Below are 26,788 nucleotides of genomic sequence, written 5' to 3' on the forward strand. Positions count from 1 at the left end.
AACGGAGACCACCAGGGGTTGCGACCTGATGGCTGCTTGAGCCATCGTCGCCCTCTCCAAGCAGCGAAAAATGTCAGAGCGTCCTATAACTGTCGAATTTTATAGCAGTTCAAATACATATGCTGAACCCTGATCCGGTGGAGCACATTGTGGTTGAACGGTGGGAGAAAACGTGCCCTTATTCACTGTGAAGGTGATCTGATTTAGAGCGCCACAAGGATCCCGAAACAGGAAGCAAAAAACATGGCGGATGCGGCTTAAACATTGCAGAGACTTCCGACCCGCTGAAGCCCAGCGGGAGAAGAGGACCCTCTATTGCGACAGCAGCTCAAGAGCCCCCAGCCATCCGGCATTGGGAGAGAGCAGGGCTGCCTTCAAAAGCATGCATATGCTCGTCGGCAAAAGCGGGAGAGAAAATGAGGGACGGACCCTGCATTCGGTAAGCAAAACATGCATTAGCTTACGCCCGGCACCTGGCGTCAATAAACAATCCTTCCACCCTCACAGGGAGAGCGGAAAGCGCACATGAAGGAACACATTTAAAGAAAGAGGGGAGGACACGGATGCTGCAATATTGAGCCGGAAGAAAAGGTTCACAATTGCGCAGCTACACACCACTCCATGCCTGGCCCCATAAAACTGCACACAGAAGCCAGTGAAGATCTTGAGTAACTCAGAGAGCACAGGAAAAGAGCTCCATAACAGACGACAATGAGAAGCACAAGCATAGTTTTCACTGGTCTGTAGACACAGTGAGCGTACACGTTCCAACGCAACCATGTTACCCGCAGCTCACAGAACAATCTAGATAAAGGCTGGCAACACTACTGTATGGTGCAATCTACTAACTACAGTGAAGAGGCTGCACAAATCTTAATAGACCATAGCACGCCCACAGGAGGCATTGTGGCCAGTGACACTCCCTGGATGCGTGAAGTGTTTCAGTGGGGGCGAAAGGGGTGCATTGACAATAGAAACCCTAGTTGGGTCACAAGAGCAGAGTGAGCAATTCGATAAGAGCACTGTTGGTGTGAAAATTACAGAGGTCATCAATCATATAAGGGAAGACGAACCACTTTGTGTGCTCCCGTCCTGGACCCGCGCACGGCCCTCAAGTTGCGCAGGTTCCAATATAACTCAGGAGCTGTGGAAGAGGAGCAGGGACCGAACTTGCCAGAAATACTGTGTGATGACCGCGACAGCTCAACCAAGGCGGACATTCGGCTCCTCCTGGGAGAAATTCAATCAATAAAATCCATCCTGACTGAGAAAGTCACCGACTTGCAGACAAGAATGGTCAAAGTAGAGGACCAGATGCAGGCCTTGGAGAACAACCAATCGTCTGGTGACCTCCCAGCAATGAACACTGAAGCCCGGTTCCTGGACTTTGAACAAAGAGAGAGGGATTTTGAATTGAAACTGGGTGACTCGGAGAACCAGGAACGAAGATCAAATATACGCATATTGGGCCTAAGTGGAGTCTAGTAAAGGCTCTAGTGATATCACTGTTTGACTCCACGGAAGCACCCAACTTGGAATTTGATAGGATACACATGGCGCGAGGCCCAACGAATGGCCCTGGATCGGCCTTCGCTAAATGTCTTTATTTTAGACAAAAACAGGAAATCTTGCAAGAGGCGAGAGGGAAATATAACTGATTGACTTTAAAGGATCAAGTGTTAGAATTTTTCAAGACCGGTCAGCTACCACACTTAACAAACGGAGAAACTGCCGCCCGCTGACGACCTGGCTACAGGACCAGGAAATTCGCTACCAATGGGGGTTTCCTTTTTCATTTAGTTTCGAACGTGAGGGTGAGGGCTACAGCGTCACTTCAAAAGAGGAGGACAGGGGAGTCCTGGAGAGCCTCCAAGCTGGCGCGCAAGGAATAGAGACAAAACTCGAAAACTCAGGGTCCCTATGCATAAAACTGTGCACTGCTCGCCGCAGTGAGGTCGAGCCCAAGGCACCAGGAAGTACAAGCATTACAACACACCTTGAAAGCCAGGTCCCCAAGGAAAAGTTAAATGTCAAAGTAGCGTCTTCATTTGTATTTAAATGTCTCCCACTTATGAAAGAATTGCTTGGTCTATTAATCCGGGTAAGACAGATTCAAGAGTTGCAACAAGTATTGGTGGGCCTAGACCATTCACCCAGCCATGTGGGCCTGGATACTGGTAATAATTTATTAGGTTCTGGGGTGTTTCTGCCATTAGGTTACAAATATGTTTCATTAGATTTTTATGCTTGGAGAGGGGTCCCTGAAGTGTGGCCCTTCTTATTTAAGCGTGTCTCAGTTAAAGAGAAGTGCCAATGACTGCATTTTTCACGGGGGCGGGGAAGGGGAGGGAAGGATACACATTTCCTCCTTTCCTCCCAGCACACCTTCTCTACCCCTCAGGCTAAGCCAACTCCAGAACTGCCACCTACCTTCTCGGTTATCCGACCCATGAAGCGTGTGCCATTTGAGGCTTGCCGCCACTTTCTGTCCCCCCCCCACCTTAGCTGACTCACACCCTGACATAGTCCTTTCCATAGTCCACTCTGCTACATCTGATAGTCTCGATGTTCTTGCCCCGGTCATGAGGATCTGCTTGAAGCCCAAAGCCAAGTGCAACTATTGGTACGACTCAGACCTTGTCACCCTTAAACGCAAGTGCAGGGTGGCTGAGAGGAAATGGCGTCCTTCTGGTAAACCCTCTAACAAACTGGCCTGCGGCCTGCTCCAAAGGCAATATCGGCTCTCTGTCCGCACCAAAAAGAGAGCCCACATCCAAGCATGCGTATCTGCGGCATCTAACAACTCGGCCAAACTCTTTCAAATCTGCAAGGAGCTGGCCAATCCTGCTGCAGGCTCTACCTCTCATGTCCCCTTCCAGGATCTCTGCACAGTCCTGGCTTCGTATTTCATCTCTAAACCTCAGGATATCCTGTCCTCCCTCTCTTCCTCTCCCCCTCCCCACTACCCCCTCTACTTCCTGCTCTTCCTCTGGCCCCTCTTTGGCAACCTCCCTCTCCCTCCTTCTCTGCCTTTCCCCTGTTCTCCCCAGACAAGGTTTCTAGACAAGTCTGATCTATGAAAGCCTCGTCAAAACAGGTTCACCCCTGCTCCTCCAAAACCATCACAGACCACATTGACACCATGGCTCCTGCTCTGACCGACTTCTGCAACCACTCCTTCACCACTGGAGTCTTCCCTTCCCCCCCTGAAGCACTCCCCTGTGCACCCTCTTCTTAAGAAACCCTCTACCGACCCTTCCTGCCTGGCTAACTATTGCCCAATCTCCATCACTCCTTTCCTGGGCAAACTCCTGGAACAGCTGGCCATCTCCCAGTTTTCACACTGAATCTGTTGGTTGTCTCTACAACCATCTGTCTGGCTTCAGAGCTGCGAGAAGCAAGGAAACTGCTCTCCTGAACATCCGTGAAAACCTGCTCTCCAACCTTGATTCCAATACCCCCTGTGTCCTCATATTACTCAATCTCTTTTCTGCCTTTGACACGGTCAATCATGCCATCCTGCTCAACCGTCTCCGTGACAACCTGGGCATCACTGATCAGGCCCTGGCTTGGCTGACTTCTTTCCTCTCCGATCGTCCCTCCCAGGGCCAACTTGGGTCCTTCCTCTCCTCTATCTTTATCTCTACCTGTGGTGTTCCCTAGGGGTCCAACCTCTCTCCCTGGCTGTTCAACCAATACCTGGCACTTCTTGTTCACCACATTGCCGCTCTCTGCCCCAACTTTCAGTGCTATGCGGAAGACACTCAACTCATTTTCAGGCTCCCTTCTGCCACCTCTTCTTCTCTCATCTCTGACCGTCTGTCTGCTATCCAGAAGTGGTATGCCGCCAATGATCTCTGCCTCAATGCCAGTAAGACTGAATTATCCTAATCGGACTCCTGCTTCCCCCCCCTTTCATGTCACTCTCTGGCCTGCCTCTCTTGGCCCTCTTCCTGCTCCCACCGGTGATGCTAAAAACCTTGGGGTCATCTTCAAATCCACACTCTCCTTCTCTCCCCACATCTCATCAAGTCACACAACCAGCAGCACCTCCACAGAGGTATTCTTCCTTTTCTTTCCTTCCCCCAGAAGCTTACTGTCTCCAGAGCTCTGGTTCTCTTTAGGCTGGACTACTGCAACGGCCTCTTTCTAAATCTGATTGCCTCTACTCTCAGCCCTCTGCAACTCATCCAAACCATGACTGGGAGATATGTCCTTGGCCTCAAGCCCAGGGATTGCATCTGTGCAGGACTGAAATCTCTGCACTCGCTCGCAGTGGCGGTGAGGATTAAGTTCAACACCCTCTGAATGGTCCACAAGGCTTTCTGGGGCCTGGGGTCACAATACCTTCAACTCTCTCTTCCTAAACCTCTTCCTTCTAGAGCTCTTCACTCATCCACCTCCAACTCCCTCAAGGTCAGTCGCTTCTCCAAGCAACGAGTCAGTGGTAGATCTCTTCTGCTGGGGGCTCCCTCTGGAACAGCCTCTCTGCCTCTCTGAAACTTGAGGAGAACCATCTCCGGTTCTGGCAGCACCTCAAGACCTTCCCTCTTTGCTTCTCCTTTCTCTCCTCCTCTCCCCTTCTGATCTCCTGGCTGAAACTGCACTGGTCACGTGGCAACCCCCTGAACTCTGGCCCAGGTCCTCTCCCCCGCCAGTTGCACCCCTGCACTCCCTCCCAGGCAGCCTCTGCACTTGGGGGCTGTTTCTGTATCCCTACAGTCTTCACCAGTTCTTGACACTTGATGTCTGCACTTGCCACAAGCTGGCCGCACTTTTACTTATTGCCTTTATTCATTATATGTATTTATTACTGTTCCTATGTACTGCACTGCACTGCCCCGCCACACTTTACCTCTCCCCCCATCCCCTGCACTTGCACGATCTCAATGTCACCTGGCCTAGTAAGATTTTTTTTTCTGTCTTCTCTCTGTTCCCACTCCCCTGCCTCATCACCCCTTGAAACACTTGTTTATAGGCGCGTTATAAATGCCATTATCATATCAGAAGAGTAACAAGACACATCTTAAGACCATTGATGTCAGACAGAATCGGTCAAATGCAAGCCCGAACCACAGTTACTGCATGCTGATAGCGATGGCGATGAGGTGGGCAAGACAACCGATAAGGGTCAGAATGCAACAATTAGAAAACCACTATGGCATTACATGACGGGATAAAGTTTGGGTCCCTCAATGTCAAAGGCTTAACCTCACTGCAAAAGCTTTTTATGCTGGCAAGGGAATATAAACTCTCCAAACTGGATGTATTGTTTGTGCAAGAAACAGAATTTGCGGAGGGAAAATAATTAGAGGTCGTAAGCAGAGAGATTGGAGGAACATTATGGGCCTCAGGTGGTCATAAGAGGGGTGGAGTGGGAATTATATTTAGGAAATCCCTAGGCCTCCAAATAGCACAAATATTCATAGATAAGGAAGGGAGATACATTGCGTTAACGGGAAAGGTGAGGCCAGGGTGGTTACTTTTTGCTCTGCCTATGCATCCAACAAAATCAGCTGCACTTCGAGTCTCTTTTTGATTTCCTTGACAGTTGGAAAGAGGGCACACTAGTATGTGGGGATGATTTTGACATATCAGACCCTAGAATGGATTGGGATTCGATAAGACAGGGTGCGCTTCCCACATGCTATTCGACAAAGGAGGGATTTCCAGGTCTATTAGGATCACTTAATCGATGCATGGCACAAGTACACCAGCAAGAGAGAGCATTTACTTTTTATTCCCCCCAGACCTCACCTATTCTCGAATAGACTACATATTGACCAAAACGGCAAACAAAGGCACAATACTGACAGCGGTCATAGAGATAGTGACATGGACTGATCATGAATTATGCACACTGGAACTCGATCTGGGCCTGTCCTTACGATACCCTTTATGAAGACCCACTATTTAGAGAAACACTAGCAGATGCAATAAAGAACTACTTCACCACAAATGACACAGGGGAGCTATCGTTAAACATGGTTTGGGAAGCGGCAAAGGCCACAATTCGAAGTGTTTTGATTGCAGAAGGGGCCTATAGAAACAAGATCAAAGTGGAAAGGGAACTAAAAATGAAATAACACAAAAAGAACTGTCCCATCGAAATCACCCCGTTGGCAGCGAGGACATTTTAGCACAGATCGGAATGCTCCGGAAAGAGTTGAGTAACATCTGGCAAGGCAAGGTGTTGACTCAACTGCGATATTTAAAGCAGATATTTTACGAGAAAGGCGATAAAGCCCACACTATGTTGGCCGTTCACCTGCGTAAAAAGAGGGCTGAAAGAGCGATTCCCAAAATTAAAGATGAAAGGGGAAACAATTTGTTAAATCCAAGTAAAATGACAAAGCATTTTTCCAGATTCTACATCATTTTATACACGGCAGAAGAGGAAGGCACGGAGGACGATATAGCACAATACTGATCGAGGTTTCCCTGCGCTCCTATACCTCCAGACAGTCAAGTCATGCTGAACAGCCCAATCACAACCGAAGAGGTTCAGAGCACCATTTCTAAACTAAAGGCAGGCTCAGTGTCAAGGCAAGATGGATACACACTAGCTCTTTATAAAGCTTACAGTAGTTCCTTAGCTCCCTTTTTCGTGAAACGTTTTAATATAATTCTAGAAACCAGCCAGGCCGCTTTGTCATTCACTGAGTCAAGAAATATAGTGATACCAAAAGAAGGCAAAGATATTACGGAATCTACATCGTATCGCCCAATATCTCTTATAAACGTTGACGCGAAGATTCATGCCAGCATCCTCGCCAGTCGTTTGGCCCAAATATTGCTGCAACTGTTTCACACAGATCAAAACGGTTATGTGAGGGGTAGGCAGGGCGTGGATAATGTCCCTAAAACCATAGACCTAATGGCTTCCATTGAGGGCTGTCCCATCTTAATGCCCACTGACGCAGAAAAGGCATTTGGCAGAGTCGGTTGCATTTCCTGTGCGCAGTTATGCAGTGGGCAGGTCTAGGCCGACAATGGGTGTCAAGAGCACTGGCATTATATCGAAACGCTACTGCCAAAGTCTTAGTTAATGGTGTCGCATTGGAAATCTTCAACTTGACGCGAGGCACACAACAAAGTTGCCCTCTGTCCCCAACTCATGTTCGCCCTGGTGTTGGAACCATTGACACAGGCAATCAGAAATAAATGCTCAGATACAGGGGTTCGTAAGAAAGGGGCGTGAATGTAAGTTGCCACTATTCGCTGACGATATCTTGGCATATATCACTCACCCACTGGAGTCAGTGCCACAATGGCGGAATACGGGGTACTATCAGGATTCCAGGCGAACTTAAATAAAACTGTTGCGTTAACACTGTAGCCAAACTCGGCCCTTCGGAGACACTTCGTAGCGGAGGGGGTTTCCAGCTGCAGGTAGAAGGAATAAAGTATTTGGGCGTGATGGTCACAAAAGACTTGGCAAGTTTGTTCCATGCAAGCTGCACGCTCCTGTAGAACTCTATTAAATCTGATTTGGAGAGAGTCCAAAATGGCACGGTCCTGGACGGCTAGATTTATATCAATTAAAATTAACATTCTTCCCAGATTTCTATTTCTTTTTCAATCACTCCCAGTGGTTATCCCGGAAGCATTCCATGTAGAAGTAAAGCACAGTCTTCTTGCATATTTGTGGGCGGGCCTGAAGTCTCGGGTATCGTACAAGACCTGGATAACACCTAAGGATAAGGGAGGCATGGGCTTCCCGGACCCTTTTTAATACAATAGGGCATCGCAACTTCACCTCTTGTCCGAGCATTTGTGGGAAAGTATCGAGAAGCAGTAGGTAGGCCTTGAAAATGAGCTATTTGAGCCAGTAACCCTGGGCGAGTGGTTGTGGGTCCAATGTAAGACCATGCCACGTAGAATTCGGGAACATCCAGTCTTAGCAGTACTGTGGTCTCTTTGGCGCCACACAAACCATGAAGTGGGTGACGTCCTGGCCATTCCCCCTCAGTTGCATATGGGCCCCACCTATCAGAGACCTGCTAATAGACAAGTCCCTTTCAGCCCCAATACGAGGGAGGCCTGGTGAGAGCAGGGCAGATGTGGAAAGAAAGTACCTACATATCAAAAGCAGAATTGGAGGAGGCACAGCAGGGTATCACTATATCGCCCCTACGCTATTAGCAGTTAAGGAGTATATTGCGAGATCTGCGCTGGGGTGACTCTCTTCGAAGGCCGCTCACAGCCTTTGAACGCATTTTGAGTGAACACTGTGACTCTAGAGGGTTGATGGCTCAATTATATAGAGCATTTCTTACTAGAGGCCACTTGACACAACCGAGCACTTGGATTAGTGGGAGACAGAGCTAGGGCTGCAGGACCAACCAAATACATGGGCATTGATATACAGGGCGGTTTGGAACACATCAATACCCATGCAGTAGAAGATGCACAATGGGAGGCGACTGATGCAATGGCACCAGACTCTGCAAAGGTTGGCAAAAATGTTCCCGGGGTAGCGCCTTACTGTTGGAGGGGTTGTGAGGAAGTAAGTGATTATTGGCACCAGTGGTGTTGTGCAAGCGTGCAGCCATTTTGAAAAGAAATCCTGTGCTGGATACATGCCATAGATGGTATTCATAGGAACTTGTCCCCATTATTAGTTTTGTTTGGAACTGGGACAGATACTGAGGGAACAACCCAGTCCTTTCACACATGCCTAGAAACCTGTTAGCAGCAAGAGTATGTCTGACAGTCAAATGGAAAAGTATTATACTACCAACGAAGGGGGAATGGCTTAACAAAGCACACACAATATACCAAATGGAAAGCATTAGAGCTGACTTGCTAGAGTTGCACTCCCTCATAGATGTGATCTGGCTTCCCTTCCTTGAATATTATGCCGAACATAGGGGTGCATCAAATCGGGTGGGGTAGAAGCTGGTGAGAGGGCACTGAAACAGATAGTCCGTGAAGAGGTGGTGAGCAGAAAAATGCCCTATAAATAAGGTTGGACAATGCTGAAACGTGCTGATCCAAGTTGTTACCCAAATGTGTTGGGGGGTAGAGGGTGTAGGAAAAGGGATCAGAAATTGCTGGTGCAGAGGGTCACATATTTTGGAATCGTTTTGGGTAATGTTGGTATGGGAGAGCTGCTTCCATAGCGAAGCTTCATATTGGCTATGAAAAACCAACTAAAACATTTTTATTTTTCCTGTTTCTAAAACCATTGACTCGGTGCTGTATACATGTGAATGGTGTCAGTGTCATGATGGTAATAACATCAATAAAATACTGTTTAAAAAAAAAGAAACTCAAACCAACGAATCATGACTACGAACCCATCCCGGCATATCTTGCGTTTCAACACGCCCCGTCTTTAAAACACTTCTTGACAGACTTTGTGGATGTAGCATTGGTACAGGGAATTGTACCTCAAGAATTTAAACAAATCATTTCTTTAACCACACTTTAAAAAAACGTTGGATCATGAAGTTCTTGCCAATTATCCAATTGCTGGCCTGCCATTGCCTGCAGAAATTCTGGAAAAGGTTGTCACCACACTGCAGACTCTATTCTTGACAACTTCCAGTCTGATTTCATACTCGGTTACGGGACTGAGACTGCTTGGGTAGCTGTGTGGGATGATTTCTTGAGGGCTGCTGAAGAAGGTGATATGAGCATGTTGATCTATTGCTCTTTTTCGGAAAAACTTAAAGACCCATTTGATTCAATGATTTATTCTCACTTGTGGTAATGTTTCCAAGTGGTTATAGTAATTGAACATCTGCGCCTAGATGCAGGTCCTCTGCTTGGTTCCGGAAGGATATGCGCGTTATAAATCCCAAATCAAATCAATCAATTCTTATACGATTCCACACCGTTTCACCAATCTGCACCAAATTTTGCATAGTTGCCTGTAAGGAGCCACAGGAGGCGAAAAGCGAATCGGAAAAGCGACCTACGAGATCAGTGTTATCGTGCCGGTCTACAGAATCCGTTTAGTGAACGGATACTTTTGCTAATAAATAAAAATAATAAAAGACTAAGGGTACCAGAATGCATATTGATGTGGACCTAAAAATAGCTCCTTTAGGTTTTAATGTTACACTTTAAAGACAGACACACAGCAACACAAATTGTGTGATAAGGTGACATGCTCGTAGTACTCGCTGAACAGGGATATGCAGCTTTTTGTTCAGATTGTGCAAAATATGTGAATGCCACAAAGGAGCAAACTGTATGTGTCAAAAGTAGGCATTAAAGAAAAAAACTAAACAGTTTAAAACAAACTGTTATTTTGGGACTCCGTTCACGGTTGTCCTGAAAACTGGAAGTACTGGAATTTTCAGATGCAGATCTGCTGATCATCATTGTACTGACCTAAACATTACCCCAATTGGGATGCGGTACTTGGCAAGGATAATGGTCAGTCCATGGTACACTCAGGTACGCTTAAGGTACTAAGGAGCAGTGTCCCCATGATGGCAGCGCATGTTGTGTGCAGCGCGACAGGAGGTGAAAGCAAGATCTGCGACACTCCCATGGAGAAAGATCTGTGCAAAGCTTATTTCCTTCAGCAGCAGGACACTGTTCTCCCGTGCTTGTCTCAGGGGTGCAGATGTGAGGTGAAAGTATGTGTTACTCAAATGATTTTATTATTATTGTAGCATATGTAAGGCATACGTCAGTCTCCAATCCACATCTAGAACAGACTCCTCTTAACCGCTGTGCGCTAAACGGAAAATCTTCAGGCATCAAACAAACCTTAAGGGCTGCTGAGGGCTGATTGTTGGCTCATTCCCAGGTTCAGAAGCTTCCCCTCATGTTCTGAGGCTCTCCTACTGGAGGAATACAGGAGACACTACACATGGCAAAAGAAGGATGAGGTAGGAGGCATACAAAACAAGTGCCGAATTTCAATCAGCTGCCCCTCGCATGCAATCCGATCAGCTCAAGCATGTTCAGAATGTGCATGATTGACAATTGGGTAAAGAATACCTAAATGGGGATTTGGTTGAGCTGTGATGGGAGGGTAGTGGGCAGTGGCAAATTTAAGGCAAAGGGCCCGGTGGACAGCTCCTGACAAAGGGCAATAGGTTGGCTGGTCATGGAGGTGGAGCTTAGGGTGGACGGAGTTAATTGTGGTCACAAGTGCACAACGATGAATCTTCGGGACAACAGTTTTTTTTAAGTTGTCTTTATTATATTTACCTCTGTTTAGGGGTCTGACTAACTGGAAACAGGTGGGCTCCGTGAGCAGGCTTTGCTCTCAATGGTAATATTGGATGATCAGGCCTGAACCTGATGTTGGCAATGAACATGTTTGAAGGCTAGGGCCACTAGTAGCCTAGTAGCTTATCAAGACCACACACTTTCCTATAAAAATTGCTCTAAGAAGGTTGGTTGGATCCATTGTTTGGTGTCTGACACATGTGTGCGTGGCAGGGCAAGTCTTGAAAAGAAAAACGAAGAATAATGGGGGCATTATGAACATGGGCAATGGGAAGGCTGTCGCAGGATAATTCCTACAGCATGCAGATCCATCGGACCAAACTGCCTGAGAAAGGTAGTTGAGCTCTATAATAAGCCTAGAGCTGGAGTCGGTGTTAATGGGGGACTCTCAAGAGATTTTCATGCTGACCAGAGAAACAAGACAAGGGTGTCCCATCGCCCCGCTACTTTATGCCTTAACGATGGAGACGCTGGCGATTGCGATCCGTTCTAATGGGCTGATCAGCAGCATAGTTGCTTGGGCGATAGAGTGCAAGCTATTGCTTTTTGCGGTTGACATACTGGGATATCTCACTGATGTCCAGCATTCACTTCCAGTGCTCATGACGCAGATTACGGAATATGGCAGCCTCTCGGGGCTAAAAATGTATGTAGGGAAATCATACATTATGCTAATCCTTAAGCACAGCCCCCTACTCGATTCAAAGAAGCAATACTAGGGCATGAGAGTTGATGACAAGGACTTAAGGTAACTGGGCATTCAAGTGACTAGTGACTTAGAAGAGATGGTGTCAGCTAACTATGGCCCATTATGTATACGGCTGACAGCAGATCAGAAAAGATGGGACCTTCTTATAATGACTTGGTACGGATGAAAATGTACTCCACCAATTGCTATACTTATTTACAGCCATCCCTAGATAGCTCCCAGAGAGGTTTTTTCTAGATGTCATAGGAGAACTCCGAAGGTTTATCTGGGGTAATAAGACGCTGAGGGTACAAATGGCAACTTTGACGCTCCCGAGGGATATGGGAAGGATTTGGATTTCCCTGACATGCGACTGTAGTACAAGGCGGCACAGTTGGGGGTGATGCATATGAGGGACCTACTGGACATACTTGGAAGACTTGGCAGCTCACCCCCTGAAGGTGAGGGACTACTTCTGGTCCCCACCTGGGGTCATCCCAAAAGGTCTCAGGTCGCACCCTACACTGGGGGTGTTTTGGTCCATATGGCGTGACTACGAGGGTAACTGTACGTTTTAGATGTGGCCCTCCCGGCTGTCCCGGTGTAGGGAGCCCCACTGTACCTCAGATGACAGGGGCTAGCCTGCTCGCAGAAATGGTCAGACAGGGGTCTGGACAGGGCTTTTTTGGGACCTGGAGTCCATCCGGGAGGCACTGGGAAAGGATGCGGTTTCAGTGTTTGACTACCTCTGCATTAAGGGTCTATTAACGGTTCCGAAAGTGGGGAGGCTCAGTGGCAAGAGGGCTTACTGCCGTGGAGGAGGTTATAGATGCATCTAACACACGAAGGGGTATCACGTGTAGAATATATAAGGCAATAAATAAGGCCTGCTTGGAGACGAGGCAAAGATTCCAGAGGTATTGGGTGGACCTGGCGGGGAGGAGATCCCAGAGGAGCTATGGGTGTGAATTTACAAGGTGGCCTTTCAGGGCAGTTTGTTCACCTTAACAGTGGAGCATAGTTTTAAGATGTTGATGGGTTAGCATAGGGACCCTCTGAGGCTGTCCAGGATGTTTGAGGGAGCCTCTCCAATGTTTCCGAGGCGTTGAGGGCAGCGGGGATCTCTAGCCCATATGTGGTGGTGGTGCCCCAAGGTGCAGGTGTTTTGGAAGGAGGTGCTGAGCTGGAATCAGGAGTCAGCTTGGGCTTGGACCTTTTGCAAATGCTCTTGGGGATCCCAGCCAAAGACAGGGAGAAATATAGGCTCCCTAGGATGTGGGAAGCAACGCTGAGAGCAGAGAGACGGGCCATAGCACAGTGCCGGAAGAATGAAACACTGCCATCGAAAGAAGTTTGGGAGGGGAAGGTACACAGCATAATGGTGATGGAGAAACTGACAGCGATAGTGCATGATAGGCTGAGTGAGTTCTGTGCGGAGTGCGCTACTGCTGAAATGGGGGCTGGGAGGGGAGAAACCAGCAGATCACAGACACTTGAGCAGTTGTGGTGTCGAAGGGGGAGACCTTGGAGGGAGCCAATGCATGTCAGGGTAGACACAAAAAGGACAGCTCCTCTGAGATGCAAGTAAAGGAGTTTCTGCATTATAGGACACGTTTTTGAGATGGGGTTATGGGGTAGGGGGTATTGGGGTTGTAGTACATAGGGGGAAAGGGATATGTGGTGAGCTATCAGTGAGGGAGTTGGGTGGGCTAAGAATGTTGATTATGTGGTTTTGAAATTAAAAACAACACTGTTCTGCTTTGTACCCTTAAATAAATGCTAATAAAAACTAAAGTAAAAAAAATATATACAGTGTTGGATCATATAGTGCACAACAAACTCCCCTTGGCTTACACATTAAAACCTCTCAATGTTAATTCCACACAGCGTACTGAAGATCAATGTCAATTTGTGTAATGTTACTTTCTGTGATGTTTCTCATGCCAAGCCATACCATAGGTATTAGGGAGTCTGCATGTATTTTGTTGTAGAGTGCCTTCAAAAACCCAGGCAAGCCACAAAGTAAAATCCAACAGTCAGTGCCTCGGATTCCTAAGAGTCCTAGCGTGTTATTTCACTGGGCTGTGATTAAGTGTGAATAAGTGTAATGCCTTTTGCCACGGCTCCCCCTATGTGGTGGAAGGGGAGGATGGTTTACAGCGTGGGGCACAAAGGCTGGGAAGGAAGCCCCCATGGCCTGGGAACGGATAGTGAAGGGGTGCAGCTTCGAGAGAAAAATCTGGGCAGGGCCCCAGGGGACTGAAGTAGTAGGCCCAGCCAAAGTAATTCCCAAGGTCAGGAACAGGGGTTTGGGGGGGCTTCAGAGTGGTACACAAAGGCCTAGAAAAGGGGAGCAGGCTCTAGGGGAATGAGATAAGCGACCCAGCTCCAGTGAACCAGATGGGGAGGGGGAATGGTGCAGGGAGGCTAGAAAGGAGAGGAAATGCCAGGAAATCAGGACAGGGCCCCAAGGGATGGGTGTAGGGCCGGGCCACTAAACCCCCAGGGCCCAGGTCATAGCAGCATGGGTCAGTGAAGTGTGCAATGCAAGCAGGCAGGAAGGGAGCGACCGGAGTAACACTTGGTTTTCCTGGCTGCCTATGCGATCTGATGCTGTAGAAGAACAAGTTATTTACCAACTAGGAACTTTCTTTCGACTGGATGTTCCTCCAACGTATTCCTCATCTTTGATATCTCGTCCACCTTCGGCTGTTATCAGAAAGAGGGTGCTATACGTCGATGGTGTCGAGTCAGTGTCCCTCGAAGGCCTCCGTCAAGGGCGATATCATCGGGTGTATAAGTAGCCTGCGCGGCGCCCGTTGGCCTCAGCTCTATTTTTCCCTCCTGTTCGTCTTGTGCTGTCAGCTTGGGTAAGCAGTAGTTAGCCCTACGAGAACGGAAGCTGCAATAGCATAGGAAATTCTACAGCGGGGTAGGCTGGGAGGGCGATGAGGAATACGTTGGAGGAACATCCAGTCGAAAGAACGTTACCAGTGGGTAAGTAACTTGTTCTTCGAATGGATTGCATCCTCCAACATATTCCTCATCTTTGATAGACTCCCAAAGCAGTATGAAGAATTTGGTGAAGGCAGTAGAATGTGTCTGCATTTTATAAGGCCGAATACCGTACTGCATTACCAAAGGCAACATCTTGAGAGTGGGAAGCATCTAACCAGTAATGCTTTGTGAATGCATGCAGCGATGACCAAGTTGCCGCATCACAGATAGATTTAATAGGTAAGCCCCTTTGAAGGGCTGCAGAAGAGGCTATACCTCTGGTAGAATGAGCTCTCAAGCATTCTGGCGGGTCCTTGCCTGCCAATTTGTAACATTCTGAGATGCCAAGAACAATCCACCTTGATTATGTCTGTTTTGAAACAGCTTGACCCAATTTCCTTCTGGTGTATCCAATAAAGAGTTGGTCATCCACTCAATTTGGAAAACCTAGAAATATAAAAGCTTAAAGCTCTTCTAGGGTCCCACCTACGGAGCCTTTCTTCCTCTTTACCGGGATGCAGCTGGGGGTAGAACGCCAGCAGAACAATTTTCTGGTTTAGATGGAAATCAGATTCAACCTTAGGTAGGAAGGAGGGAGGGTTTTACCCTTACCACAACCCTGTCCTTGTGGAATACAGTATAGGGTGGCCTAGAGGAAAGTGCCTGCAACTCGCTCACTCTACGTGCAGATGTCAATGCAATCATCAATATGGTTTTGAAGGTCAACAACCTCAATGGACATGTGTGCAAGGGTTCAAATGGGGCCCTCATTAAACACTTGGGAACCAGATTAAGATCCCAAACTGGGACCTGAAAAGAAGAAGGTGGGAATACGTTTGTGAGCCCTTTCAGAAATTGAATCACCAAGGGAATTTTAAAGTAGGAGCATTCCTTCGAAGAGCGCTTGACAATGAGAGCGCTGCCAGGTAACCTTTAGTGGCCCAAACATTGAGACCTTTGTGTACTAATGATAAGAGGAAAGATAACACCTCTTGAGTTGAACATAGAAAAGGATCAACATTCTTGTCTCTGAACCAGTTGCAAAACTTGTTCCAACGGCAAAAGTACAGAGATTTTGTTGCTGGCCTTCTTGCTGAAAGCAACACCTCCATGGCGTCACCCGGGAGGTTCCAATCCTTGTAGCTCAATCTTTCAAACACCAAGCATGAAGATTGAGAGTGTTGACCTCTGGATGGAGAACCTGTTCCGCCCTTTGTGTGAGAAGATCCTCTCTCTGCGGAAGACGAATGGACAGGTGGACATATCTAGAAGGTCTGGTACCACGTTCTCCTGGCCCAATCCGGGGCAATTAGGGTCATGCGGCTTCCGAACCGTTGCAACCTCCTGATTACTTGAGGAATTACAGGGATCGGTGGAAACACGTAAAGTAGTGGGAATTCACAATCCACCACGAACGCGTCTCTTAGAGCTCCTCTTGGAGGAAATTCACTTGAGCAATACCTTTCACACGTCAGGTTGACTCCGGTCGCAAAAGGTCTACTTGAGGGGCTCCCCAAAGGGCGAATATCCCTTGAAGGACTTCCTGAGCAAGTTCCCACTCGTGGGAGACTGTGCCCTGTCTGCTCGGAGCATCCGCCGTCGTGTTTTCCTCCCCGGCTAGGTGAACCGCGGATAAAAAGATTCCTTCTTGAATTGCTCAGTACCAGAGCTGCATTGCCTCTATGCACAGTGGTAGTGACCCTACACCTCCTCTCTTGTTGAGTTAATGCATGGCCACTGTGTTGTCCATCATTATCAGGACATTCTTTCCCTTGACCAAGGGCAGGAAGGCCTTCAGTGCTAGTCTTATTGCCCTCAACTCCAAAAGGTTAATGTGTAGTTTGGACTCCGATGGAGACCAACGACCGCTGACTGACAGATAGTTGGTGTAGGCTCCCCACCCCATGAGTGAGGCATCCGTCACTAGTGTAATCTCCGGCCATGGCTGCCAGAAATCTTCTCCCTTCAGAATATTGTCCTCGCAGGCCCACCACAGAAGATCCTGTGCGACCCTGCTTGGAACCTGAAGTAGGTCTGTCATCTGTCCTGAGAACTGTGACCATTGAATTCCTAGAGGCCACTGAAGGGATATCATTCTCTAACGGGCTTCTGGCACCAGAAAAATGCAAGATGCCTTGAGGCCGAGCAACCTCAAGAAATCGAAGGCCGGAAGATTCTTGGAATTTGGTAACCATCTGAAGAATGTCTTGAGCCCTCGCCTTTGGTGGTGAGCTCTTTCCCAAGGATGTATCTAATACAGCTCCGAAGTACTAGAGCTGCTGAGAAGTCGTCATCTGTGACTTCATGAAATTGAGGGAGAAGCCCAGTCTGTGAAGGGAGTGGGCAGGTGATTTTTTTGGAGAACGTGCCCTGATCAGCCAATCGTCCAGGTAGGGGTAGACATGAATCCCACCTCTTCTGAGATGTGCTGCCACCACCAACACCAGTTTGGTGAAGACCCTTAGGCGGAGGTCAACCCAAATGGCAGGACTCGAAACTGTGCGGGCCGCCAAAAGCGAACCTTAGGTATTTTCTGTGCTTCAGATGGATTGGCACATGAAAATAAGCATCCTGGACCCGACACCAACCAATCCTGTAACTGGAGGGCCTGGAGGATCTGAGAAAGTGTGACCATCTTGAATTTGTCCTTCCTGAGGAACTTGTTCAATTATCTCAAGTCCAAGATGGGTCTCAGTCCCCTGTCTTTCTTGGGGGATCAACAAATATGGGGCATACCAACCACTGTTCCTCTCCACTACAGGTACTGGTTCTATAGCACCTTTCTCTAGCAGGATTAATATTTCCTGCACAAGGATCTTTTGACTCCTCAAAGAGTGTTTCCCTGGTGGATTGTTGTGAGGGTGCATTATAAATGGAAGGCAGTAACCTTGGGCTATTGTTTCCAGAGCCCAAACATCTGAAGTATTGGCTCGCCATTCTTGCAGATGCTGAGATAGTCTGCCACCCACTGGTGATTCTTGACGCAAGCTCTGAAAAAGGTTTTGGGGTGGTTGCTGCAGCTGCTGATGGCAAAGATGCTGTAGCTGGCTTTGCACTCTTACCTTGTCAACCACAAGGGTTTTTTCTTTGGCCTCTGACTGGCCATTCCTCTGGCCTTTCCAAATGAGGAGTAGTAATGATGGGACCGCGCCCTCCATGGTTGTCCTGAAGAATGAAAAGACTGAGGTTGCCTAACAGCGGCCCCTAAAGATTTGGCAGCCGCCTTCGAGGTCTGCAACCTCTCAAGGCTCTCGTCAGCCTTGCTGCCAAAAAGGTGAGACCGGTCAAATGGCACGTTTAGAAGACGGGCCTGCACATCTGGTGCGAAACTCGACTTCCACAACCACGCAAATCTGTGCATAGCTGTGCTTGTAGCCATGGACCTGCTGATGCCGTCTGCAGTGTCCAATCCGGATTGAAGGGATTCCTGCATGGCTTCTTTGCCATCCCTAACGATAGCTAGGAAACCCTCCCTTTCCTCCCCTTCTGGAATGTGCTCCGCCGCCATTGATATGCACTCCCACAGAGTGTACGAAAATTTGGCTAAGGCACATGTGGAGTTGGCCGACTTTACTCGACATTGCCTGACCTTTTGAGCAGGAATCCATGTCGTGGGCCAGCCGCAAACACCATAGGCACGAGCAATGCAGATCTGTTATGGCCATTTTCGAATTGCATTCTCTGCATTTTTGAAACCCGAACGAGGTGTAGTTGGGGTCGATAATGAAGGCATGTCTTCTGATTTTTGAAGAACTGAGTAGTAAGTAAATACTAACGAGGCGCGCTGAGTCTCCGAAGCAAACACGTTTGCGGAAAAACTGAAATGAGGCCAACGGGTGCAGCAAGTGCTACTTATACACCCGATGACGTGACCCTCGGTGGAGGCCATGGAGGGACATCGACTCAACGCCATCAACGATGGCGCCCTCTGCCGAGATTTTTATTTCCGATGTTGGAGAACAAAATCCATTAGAAACCATCTTTTCTCTTCTTTTCAGTGTCGCCCGAGCCTTCAGCATGCACGCACCTTCAAGAACATTTACAGAGTGCAGAACATGACTACTGGCAACCTGCTAAATATAGGCCTGGTGGGCATGGCAGCTCCTTCTTCCTTGTGGGAGGCACGTCCGCCGCACCTGCTCTTCATTCAGGCTCGGACTGGCCTATAGAGCAAAAGGCCCATGGCCGAACCAAACAACGCAAAATGCTGGCGTGGGTCCATTTTTTTGGGTCAAAATGGGCCACATTACAGCCAATGTGGGTCAGTTTGATGAGTTACTTCACTAGGCGGCTAGTAGTTTTGACCAGTGCCGATGAATAATAATTCTTCAAAATGCACAATTTGCATCACATTTCATCAGAAATCTCTCCCTTGGGTACTATTCAAACAGGGTCATGAAAGGAATGATTAGCAATTTGCTTCTGTCGGCAACTTTTTCATTGGTGCCCGAGATCATTTTTTGGCACAGTTCCACCCTGTCTGCACTAGCCAAGAAATGGAGGAAATGGAAAGGTGGAGTAGGAGTTGGAGCTGGGTCTGCATGTCTCTGAGAGACTGGGAAGGGGTGGGGCAAAGCACACGGGTCCACTCGCTGTTTGTCTGCCTAGCGAGTGTTAAATCCATCTCTGGTAGTGGGTCGGGCAACCAATACTAATCCAAACGTTATGGGTATGCAGTGAGTGGAACTGCATTGAAAGCATGCCCATGCTTCTCGAAGTTCACTCCTCCTCCCAAAGCCATGTCCTCCTGTCCCTAAAAGCCCACTCTTACATTATTGGCTCATCAAAGGCTTTGGTGCAACCTATGCACCAAAACCAATACAGTGACTAAGGCAGATAAGCTCACCTAGACATTAGATACCTCGGTATTATTAGAAGGACTGTGATATGTCAGAAATGTCAGATGTTTATGGTAAAGAACCACCTTGGGTGTAGCTTATTAATTGTTTGCTTATTAGGCGCTTTACAGCAAGTAAATACTGTTTCAAAGTATCCACAGGCCGAGGGGAGGGAAGAAGGGAGTGAAATACATTACAAAACACAAAAACACAATAATTAATAAGAGCCGTGGAGGGAAAAAAGGAGGAAGGAACAAACCTGCTGTGCCTTGTGAGTATTCAGAACGTGCAAGTGCAGCGTTTGTTAAAAACGATAGTGACAAAAGAATTACAAACTATATCATCCACCAAAGCAGCTGGAAAGGCAAGATAATATTACAAAGTGGTGGGAAAATAACAAAAGAGGATTCTGAAGGGACATTAACAAGATGCTGACTGCATGGGACTACATGGGAAATAGTGAAAAGAGAGCACTGTCAGTATCACAAACTATAAGGAGGTGAACAAACATTCCTTTATGTATGGCTTTCAGGTACTCCTCGATGTATTTTGATAAGATTTGAATTGAAGGCATTGATTTTACCTTCAGGCTGTTATTAACAAGCTAATAAGATGTGATAAAACAGCGGACCTTAATTGTTGGCGATTGTATATCATATAATCTTAGCTTGGACCTTACAGTTCTGATACGGTTCTTAAAGCGATTAACTTACACGACAATACATGGAAAACACTGTTGGCTAATGCAACATAGGAAGTGATAAAAACATAACACCTGCTCCCAAATCATTTGTTCTAAATGGAACTTACATGATACAGCAAGTGCTTCCCGACTTCCTCTCTGAGGCAGAGTTACTTTTGCGTGGGTTGTATACATTGGATAGCAAAGTAACCAGCTCTCATAACCGCCTTCCAAAACCAAAGGTTCACTGCGCAGTATTGTCTTACTTTCCCACTGTGAAAAAGAAAGAAACAAGTGAAGTTTCAACATTGCCTATGAAGGCACCCACTCATACACGTGTCCCCATAATAATGCAAAATAAGATAACATACCCCACCAGGAAATGAGACTAAGACATAAATTGCAAGGATAACAAGGTTTATATAAAGAATGCCAGCAAAGAACTCTGCTGCCCGAGAGCGCTCTGCCAATAATTACACGCGCAGCACATTATAAAAGACAATTGCGTCTGTGATGACGATTTTCGACTATAGTAGAAGTTAGGTTGCAGGTTAGTGGTGCACGTATCGAGATGCCTGCTCCACAAGGGATGCCAGGCGCCGATTGGCCGCTGCTTCCCAGTCAATCTTGGTGCATGTGGGTCAGCTGGGCTCATATTCGCGGTGAAGGTCAAGGCAAATGTGATACATAACTAACTAATCTAAGCTAAACAACAAGATTGAACGATTCGGAAATAATGGCAAACATTAGATCACTGCATGAATGGGAGTACTTTAGAGAAAATAGAATCATATATTGGCATGCAAACCTCCACATTCAGGGCTTCTTTGATACCATAGCTCCCACTCCTAGGTGCCTCCCTCCTCGGGTTTGATCTACCATCTACATTCCCTGGTGCCTCATGGTATGAATGGACGGGTGTTGCTTTTGAAAGAATATACTGCTGCACGGAATCAGGGCTGTGGTGGGAGTTCTGGAAAGGCCAGTGCGAGGGGGGCCAGATGAGTATCAGCATGAAAGGGATTGGGTGGTTAGGACTGGTGGACCCTGGCCTGGGGAGTTGAGAGGGCACGGGCAGTTTAGTAGAGATGGATGGGCACTTGTGCTGGGGCCCGTCTCTGCGGAGAGCACATTCTTTGGAAAAGATACTAAACATTTGCAACAGTAAGAACAAGGCTCGCGCGGAGCGGGTCTGGGGTGGCGATGGCTTGGGCCCTCTGTGAGAGATGCTGGGGATGGGAGAGCTGCGATTTTACAGAGGGATGATATTTGCGCCTAGTAAAAAGATGGTGTCGGGCCTAATACAAAATGGTGCCTCAATGCCGGAACATACGCTATATTATTTGTGTAATTGTTTATGTTGTCTCATGCGGATGAGTGCCGTGGGGTTGGAGGTGTCTCCCCCCTTGGCTCACACATAGTTTGTTTACCTTGACTGCTATGAGTGGGGGTGGGTAAGGATCACCTCCTTCCCAACATTTCCCCCTTTCGTTATTCCTAAAGTAATGAATACCCTCCCCAGGATTTTTGCGTTCATCAGCCCTTCTTACTGCTTCGTCCCATGCAAGGCTACCTTTTATAGGCACCCATGCTCTGCACAACTTCTTAGACTCTCCCCACGTCGTGCATATTCTTCAGGGGTACATGTCATGTAAATAAATCCCCCAACTCCTGCCAGATCCACCCATATCTCCTTGGAATTTTCAAGATACTGTGGTTGTGCAATAGTAGTGTGATAGGAGCTGTCTACCTCATCCCCAGTGTGGTAGATTGCCACCATGCATTATTCGTCACATTCTCCCGTTTGTATCTGGACTTCCTTAGTATTATGAGGCACCTTGTTATTATTTCTACTGCCAATAGTCACCATCATCATCGCATTACTAGGAACCGCCTTTGCGCAGCATCGGAGCCCTAACTGGCATACACAGAAAATGAGCATAAGAACACGATGACCAGTATCAGCATCTTCATGATTGTTCCAAGCCATGAGGGTATCCAGTTTAACACCATACTGAACATGTCATTTTCTTGCACCCCTCCTTTTCTCATTTTTATACCAAGTTGATGCACTGCTGCAATCACGTGTGATAGTGTCCCGTTTTCAGCATCTGAAGAAGGAACAAATGTGCAACATGAACTCCCAATCTTTTTGCAAACACTGCCCTCCATAGCAGTAAAGATGTCCAGCACGCATCGATTTTGCATCGTCATTAGTCGAAGTGCTTGTGGTTCCACTTTGATGACGTTGAAACCCTCCTCTGTGTCATTTACCAGCTGGATGAGCTCCCACCTGACGATTTGTAGCCATTTGGCGTTTGCTCATGCATGGATGCTGGGCTTGAGCGATGCAAAAAATGCCTCTGCCGAGTTCAGAAGTTTGTATTCGTCAGGAATCTGTGAGAGGAGGTCAGATGACTCTCGCGACAGGTAGTTCGAGGAGCACCTTCGCTGGAACAGATGATCATGTCACTCATTTTCTGATAGTATGCAAAACATGGGGTGAGTTGCAGTGGGTGGCGTTTGTCGGTCGAGGTGCAGCTTGACCATCTGAAGGCACCTCTCCCTCCTTTAGGTGCTCCTCAGGTACCACCAGCATTGCGGAATGTAGTGTTGTAAGCCCTCAGTAGCCCCTCCAGGATGGTGGGAGGTGCAAATACGCCATCTGGCGCAGGCCCAGTAGTAGTCCATAAGTGCAGCAGTGCTTTTTATAAGATCTGGGATGATGATGGTTCTGTTGCAATGTTTGTTAGAACCCACGTATATTTTCCCTTCACCATAGAAACAGAGTTCGTAATTTTCTTCTTCTTGTACCTTGATTGATTTTTTTAAGCGCTGTGACTCACTTTAGCTTTGTGATGAGGTCCGTCCATATTTTCCACATGTTTTTTTCACCGAGTTCAGCTTTTTATCTGATGACCACGCAGCCCTTCAACTTTGCACATAAATGTCGAGTCCTGCCATTTGTTTTCTGCGAAGCTTATGCCCTCTATAGCCAGGAATGGTTCTTTGAAGCAGTTAATGTCTTTCGATTCCCTTTTTGCATTTTCTCTCACCTGGCGGGAGAATCTTAATTTTCACTGTGTGTGCCTGAAAGGTGCTCTTTATCCTACATAGTGTGAGGTGGATGAGTCATTATGACTCTTCTAAGAGAACTTCTTGGGGTACTAAAACCTTGGGCGGCCCGGATGCATGCTTTATTAAGGAACACAGGTAGCAACTCCCATTGATCGTTCTCCTTCCTATGGCACTCAAATCTGAATACCAACTGTTATTTTGCCCACGATTACAAAGGTCTTCCACTTTATCGAGCCCCAAACCATGGTAAGCATCATATTTATATTGGTGTGTCTACCTTTTCTTCCTTCTATTGTGCAGAAGAGATTGTCGTTGCCCTGTCAAACTTCTACACAATCTGTTGTTGCTACATAATGTTCTTTGTACATTTGTGGGTAATAACTGAACCATTAGACTACTACACAAAGTGGACTGGGAGTCACTACATACAGTGTTAGTGGTGGCCGGCATCATAGATTGCTTACTATACATTGGGGAAACATCAGTATTTACACTTGCATCAGTGTTCACTTTGCTTGCTAGTATACCATAGTGGGGGAGAAGGAATTTGGTATTGACTTGGGTATTGGGGTGAGTAACACATCAAATAGTTCATTAAGCGTTGAAGTAGATATTATGTTAGGTTGTGAGGTAGCTTGTTGAACTGTAAACATGTTAAGGGGCGGCAACGTAACATTTACTGCATCAGATATGTTTTTAGTCACGTCATTCACAAATAATCCTGTCACTGGGGTCACTTTTGTTACATTTGTATAGGGTTGTCAAATTGGAGGAAGTATTGCTGCTTCTCTTCCATCTTGCCCCCTGACCCCTACTTTTATATAGGCCCCCTAGATAAAAGTAGCACCCCAGTAAATCCATAAAATAAACATTGGAATTGTAAAAAACATTGCAACAAGGTGCAGCCCACAGTCATAACTGTAAGCTCGGGTTGCACTTAACTTATTCCTACTGCCACCTAACTGAACATTAGCATTAAGTGGCGTCAGATCCAACATCGTTGCGCCTATGAAAGAGGATGAAACTGGGTGGGCATTAATAAAGTTTGAGATGGGATGAGAGAGAGAGAAAACCTCATCCTTTTTTCTTATATTTACATTTCACGTTACATGTTTCCTGACATTGTTCTCCACAGCCCCTTTTGCCTGATTGTTATCCTGTGTTTTCCGATGCTACACTATCATGTGCCTTTCTGCCGTCTAAGAGGTGGATCCAGTAGTGCAACATCTTTACCTTTACAGCGAAGGGGGTTCAGTAGATCACCTCGTATGACCCATGGAATCTCTGAGTTCCATTTTCACACAAAACTCTGTAAGTATACTAACTCTCCTGGCATCAGAGGTTGTGCTGGGCTGTCTTGGGCTGCAGTTGTTGTGTCCCTTTCACTCTCTGTGGTGAATGGCGGCACAATTTGTTTCGCAATGCATCTTACTGATCGTGTGAGATATTCTTTCAATTCGTCTCCCAGGACAGTGGCCGTTCTGTGTGCGTCAGATACCCTTCCCACTGGTGACAATGGCGTTTGCATGCGTCGACCAGTCATAATTTCATGGGAGGACAGGTGGTGGTCTTTGCTAGGCTGTGTGCACAGCTGAAAGAGGGCCAAGGGCAGGCATTACACCCAATTTTTTTTTAAGGAATGGCATAGTTTTGATAACCTACTCTTAAGGAGGCTGTTTCTTATCTCCAGAATTCCGTTCACTTGTGGGTGGTAAATCAAACACATTTTGTGTTTTATTCCTAGTAGAGATGTCACTTCTTTGAACAGATCATTGACGAAATGGGTTCCGTTGTCAGATCATGTGACGTCACATATCCCCCATCGGGGCAACAGTTATCTGGCGAGGAGTTAGCTGCGCACTTTGCACCTGGGTGGACGCAGGGCCCTTCTTCCACCCACCACAATCAAATATTGTGCTCCGTTGCATCTCTCTCCCATGTCTGCGTCATCAATGTGCAGATCACGGAAAAGGCCTATGGGGCAGGGTGCCTCGCAGGGTTCTTAGAGTCATCCCTCAGTTAAACACTTGGCAGGGTGTGCACGCAACCACCATTTTGTTGAGATATTACTGAAGATTTGGGACAAAACAATCTTCCTGGAGATCGGCCGCTATGTGCTGTTTTGAACTATGGCCTGGGAAATGCAATTGCTCGAATGCCATATACATTAGTTCTATAGGCATAACAGCTTTCCCTGTTGTGTCCCGTCTCCATAGTAGATCAATGGGTGACTGTATGCACCCTTGTTTGGTCCATAACTCTTGCTCTGTTGGTGGGGACATTTTTTGCAGCTCTATTATTTGTGCAATGGCTAGTGCATTGTAACCCTCTCTTCTTTGCTCTTCTACCTTACTTATTAAGACGCATTCTGCACTCATAGGTATGGGGAAATATGCTGCTGCTTCCTTTGCAGCTGTGTCTGCTGCTGCATTTCCCAAAGATATTTCGTCTACATTATGTGTGTGTGCTTGGCATTTCACTATGGCTACTACAGAGGGTTTTGCAAGCGCGTCAATCAATTTCTGCAGTAGTTCCACATGTTGTACCGGGGACCCGTCAGCTCTCCTGAACCCCTTCCTTCTCCATCTGGATAGCCCAGCATCTACCGTTGTGGTTACATATGCTGAGTCTGAATATATTGTCACTGCGCACCCTTTTGCTGCATGGAGAGCCTTAATTAACGTCACTAGCTCTGCTGCTTGGGCGGAGTACTGCCCGGGTAGGTGTTTCTTGATTAGTGTCTCATATTCTCCATCTTCCATCCCCTCTACGGCTGCTCCTACATGTTTTTCACCTTTTTCTTGGCTGATGGATGCCGAGTCATCAACGAAGAACACTTCTCCTTCCTGTAAAGCATTTCCCTTGCTTTTGGAATGTCACTCCCTTCTCCTTCATATGTGGTATAATCATGCTCTTGCATATCTTGGACAGTGCAGGTTTCAGTGAGGAAAGTGTCTCGGTTTACAGATTTAAATCTCACCACATGGATAGTGGGCTTGAGAGGATGATCACGTACGCGGATGCCCTTTGTGTGGTGAGGATGGATTTTGAAGTATTGCAAACAGGAAGTGTTCCACGTACAGGGTGACCAGGTACCCCATGACAATTGTAGAGCTTTTTTCCAATAGCAAAAGTGGCTGCAGCAAGAGCCTGTTTGCAAGCAAATTGCCCTTGCATTACTGAATCATGTTTTCTGCTGTAATATGCCAGATGTTTGTGCCCCATGGAGTTTTTTTGCGTCAAAACTGTTTTGAGAGTGTGAGAAAAGATCAAATTCCTGCTCATAATCAGTGGTGGCTAAAACGGGGG

General features: G+C 47.1%; 1 protein-coding gene across 2 annotated transcripts in view; it reads right to left on the bottom strand.

The window, feature by feature from the left end:
• The window catches only part of USP8 (ubiquitin specific peptidase 8), a 1,053,131-nt gene that overhangs the window by 517,840 nt on the left and 508,503 nt on the right, over positions 1 to 26,788 (bottom strand). For both annotated transcript variants that reach the window (XM_069624966.1, XM_069624967.1), the window contains exon 9: positions 20,530 to 20,674. In XM_069624966.1, the coding sequence (XP_069481067.1) occupies positions 20,530 to 20,674 (145 nt within the window). The remainder of the gene's footprint in view (positions 1 to 20,529; positions 20,675 to 26,788) is intronic.

The sequence above is a fragment of the Ambystoma mexicanum genome, chromosome 11 (genome assembly GCF_040938575.1).
Source record: "Ambystoma mexicanum isolate Mex_15411 chromosome 11, UKY_AmexF1_1, whole genome shotgun sequence".
Taxonomy (NCBI): Eukaryota; Metazoa; Chordata; class Amphibia; order Caudata; family Ambystomatidae; genus Ambystoma; species Ambystoma mexicanum.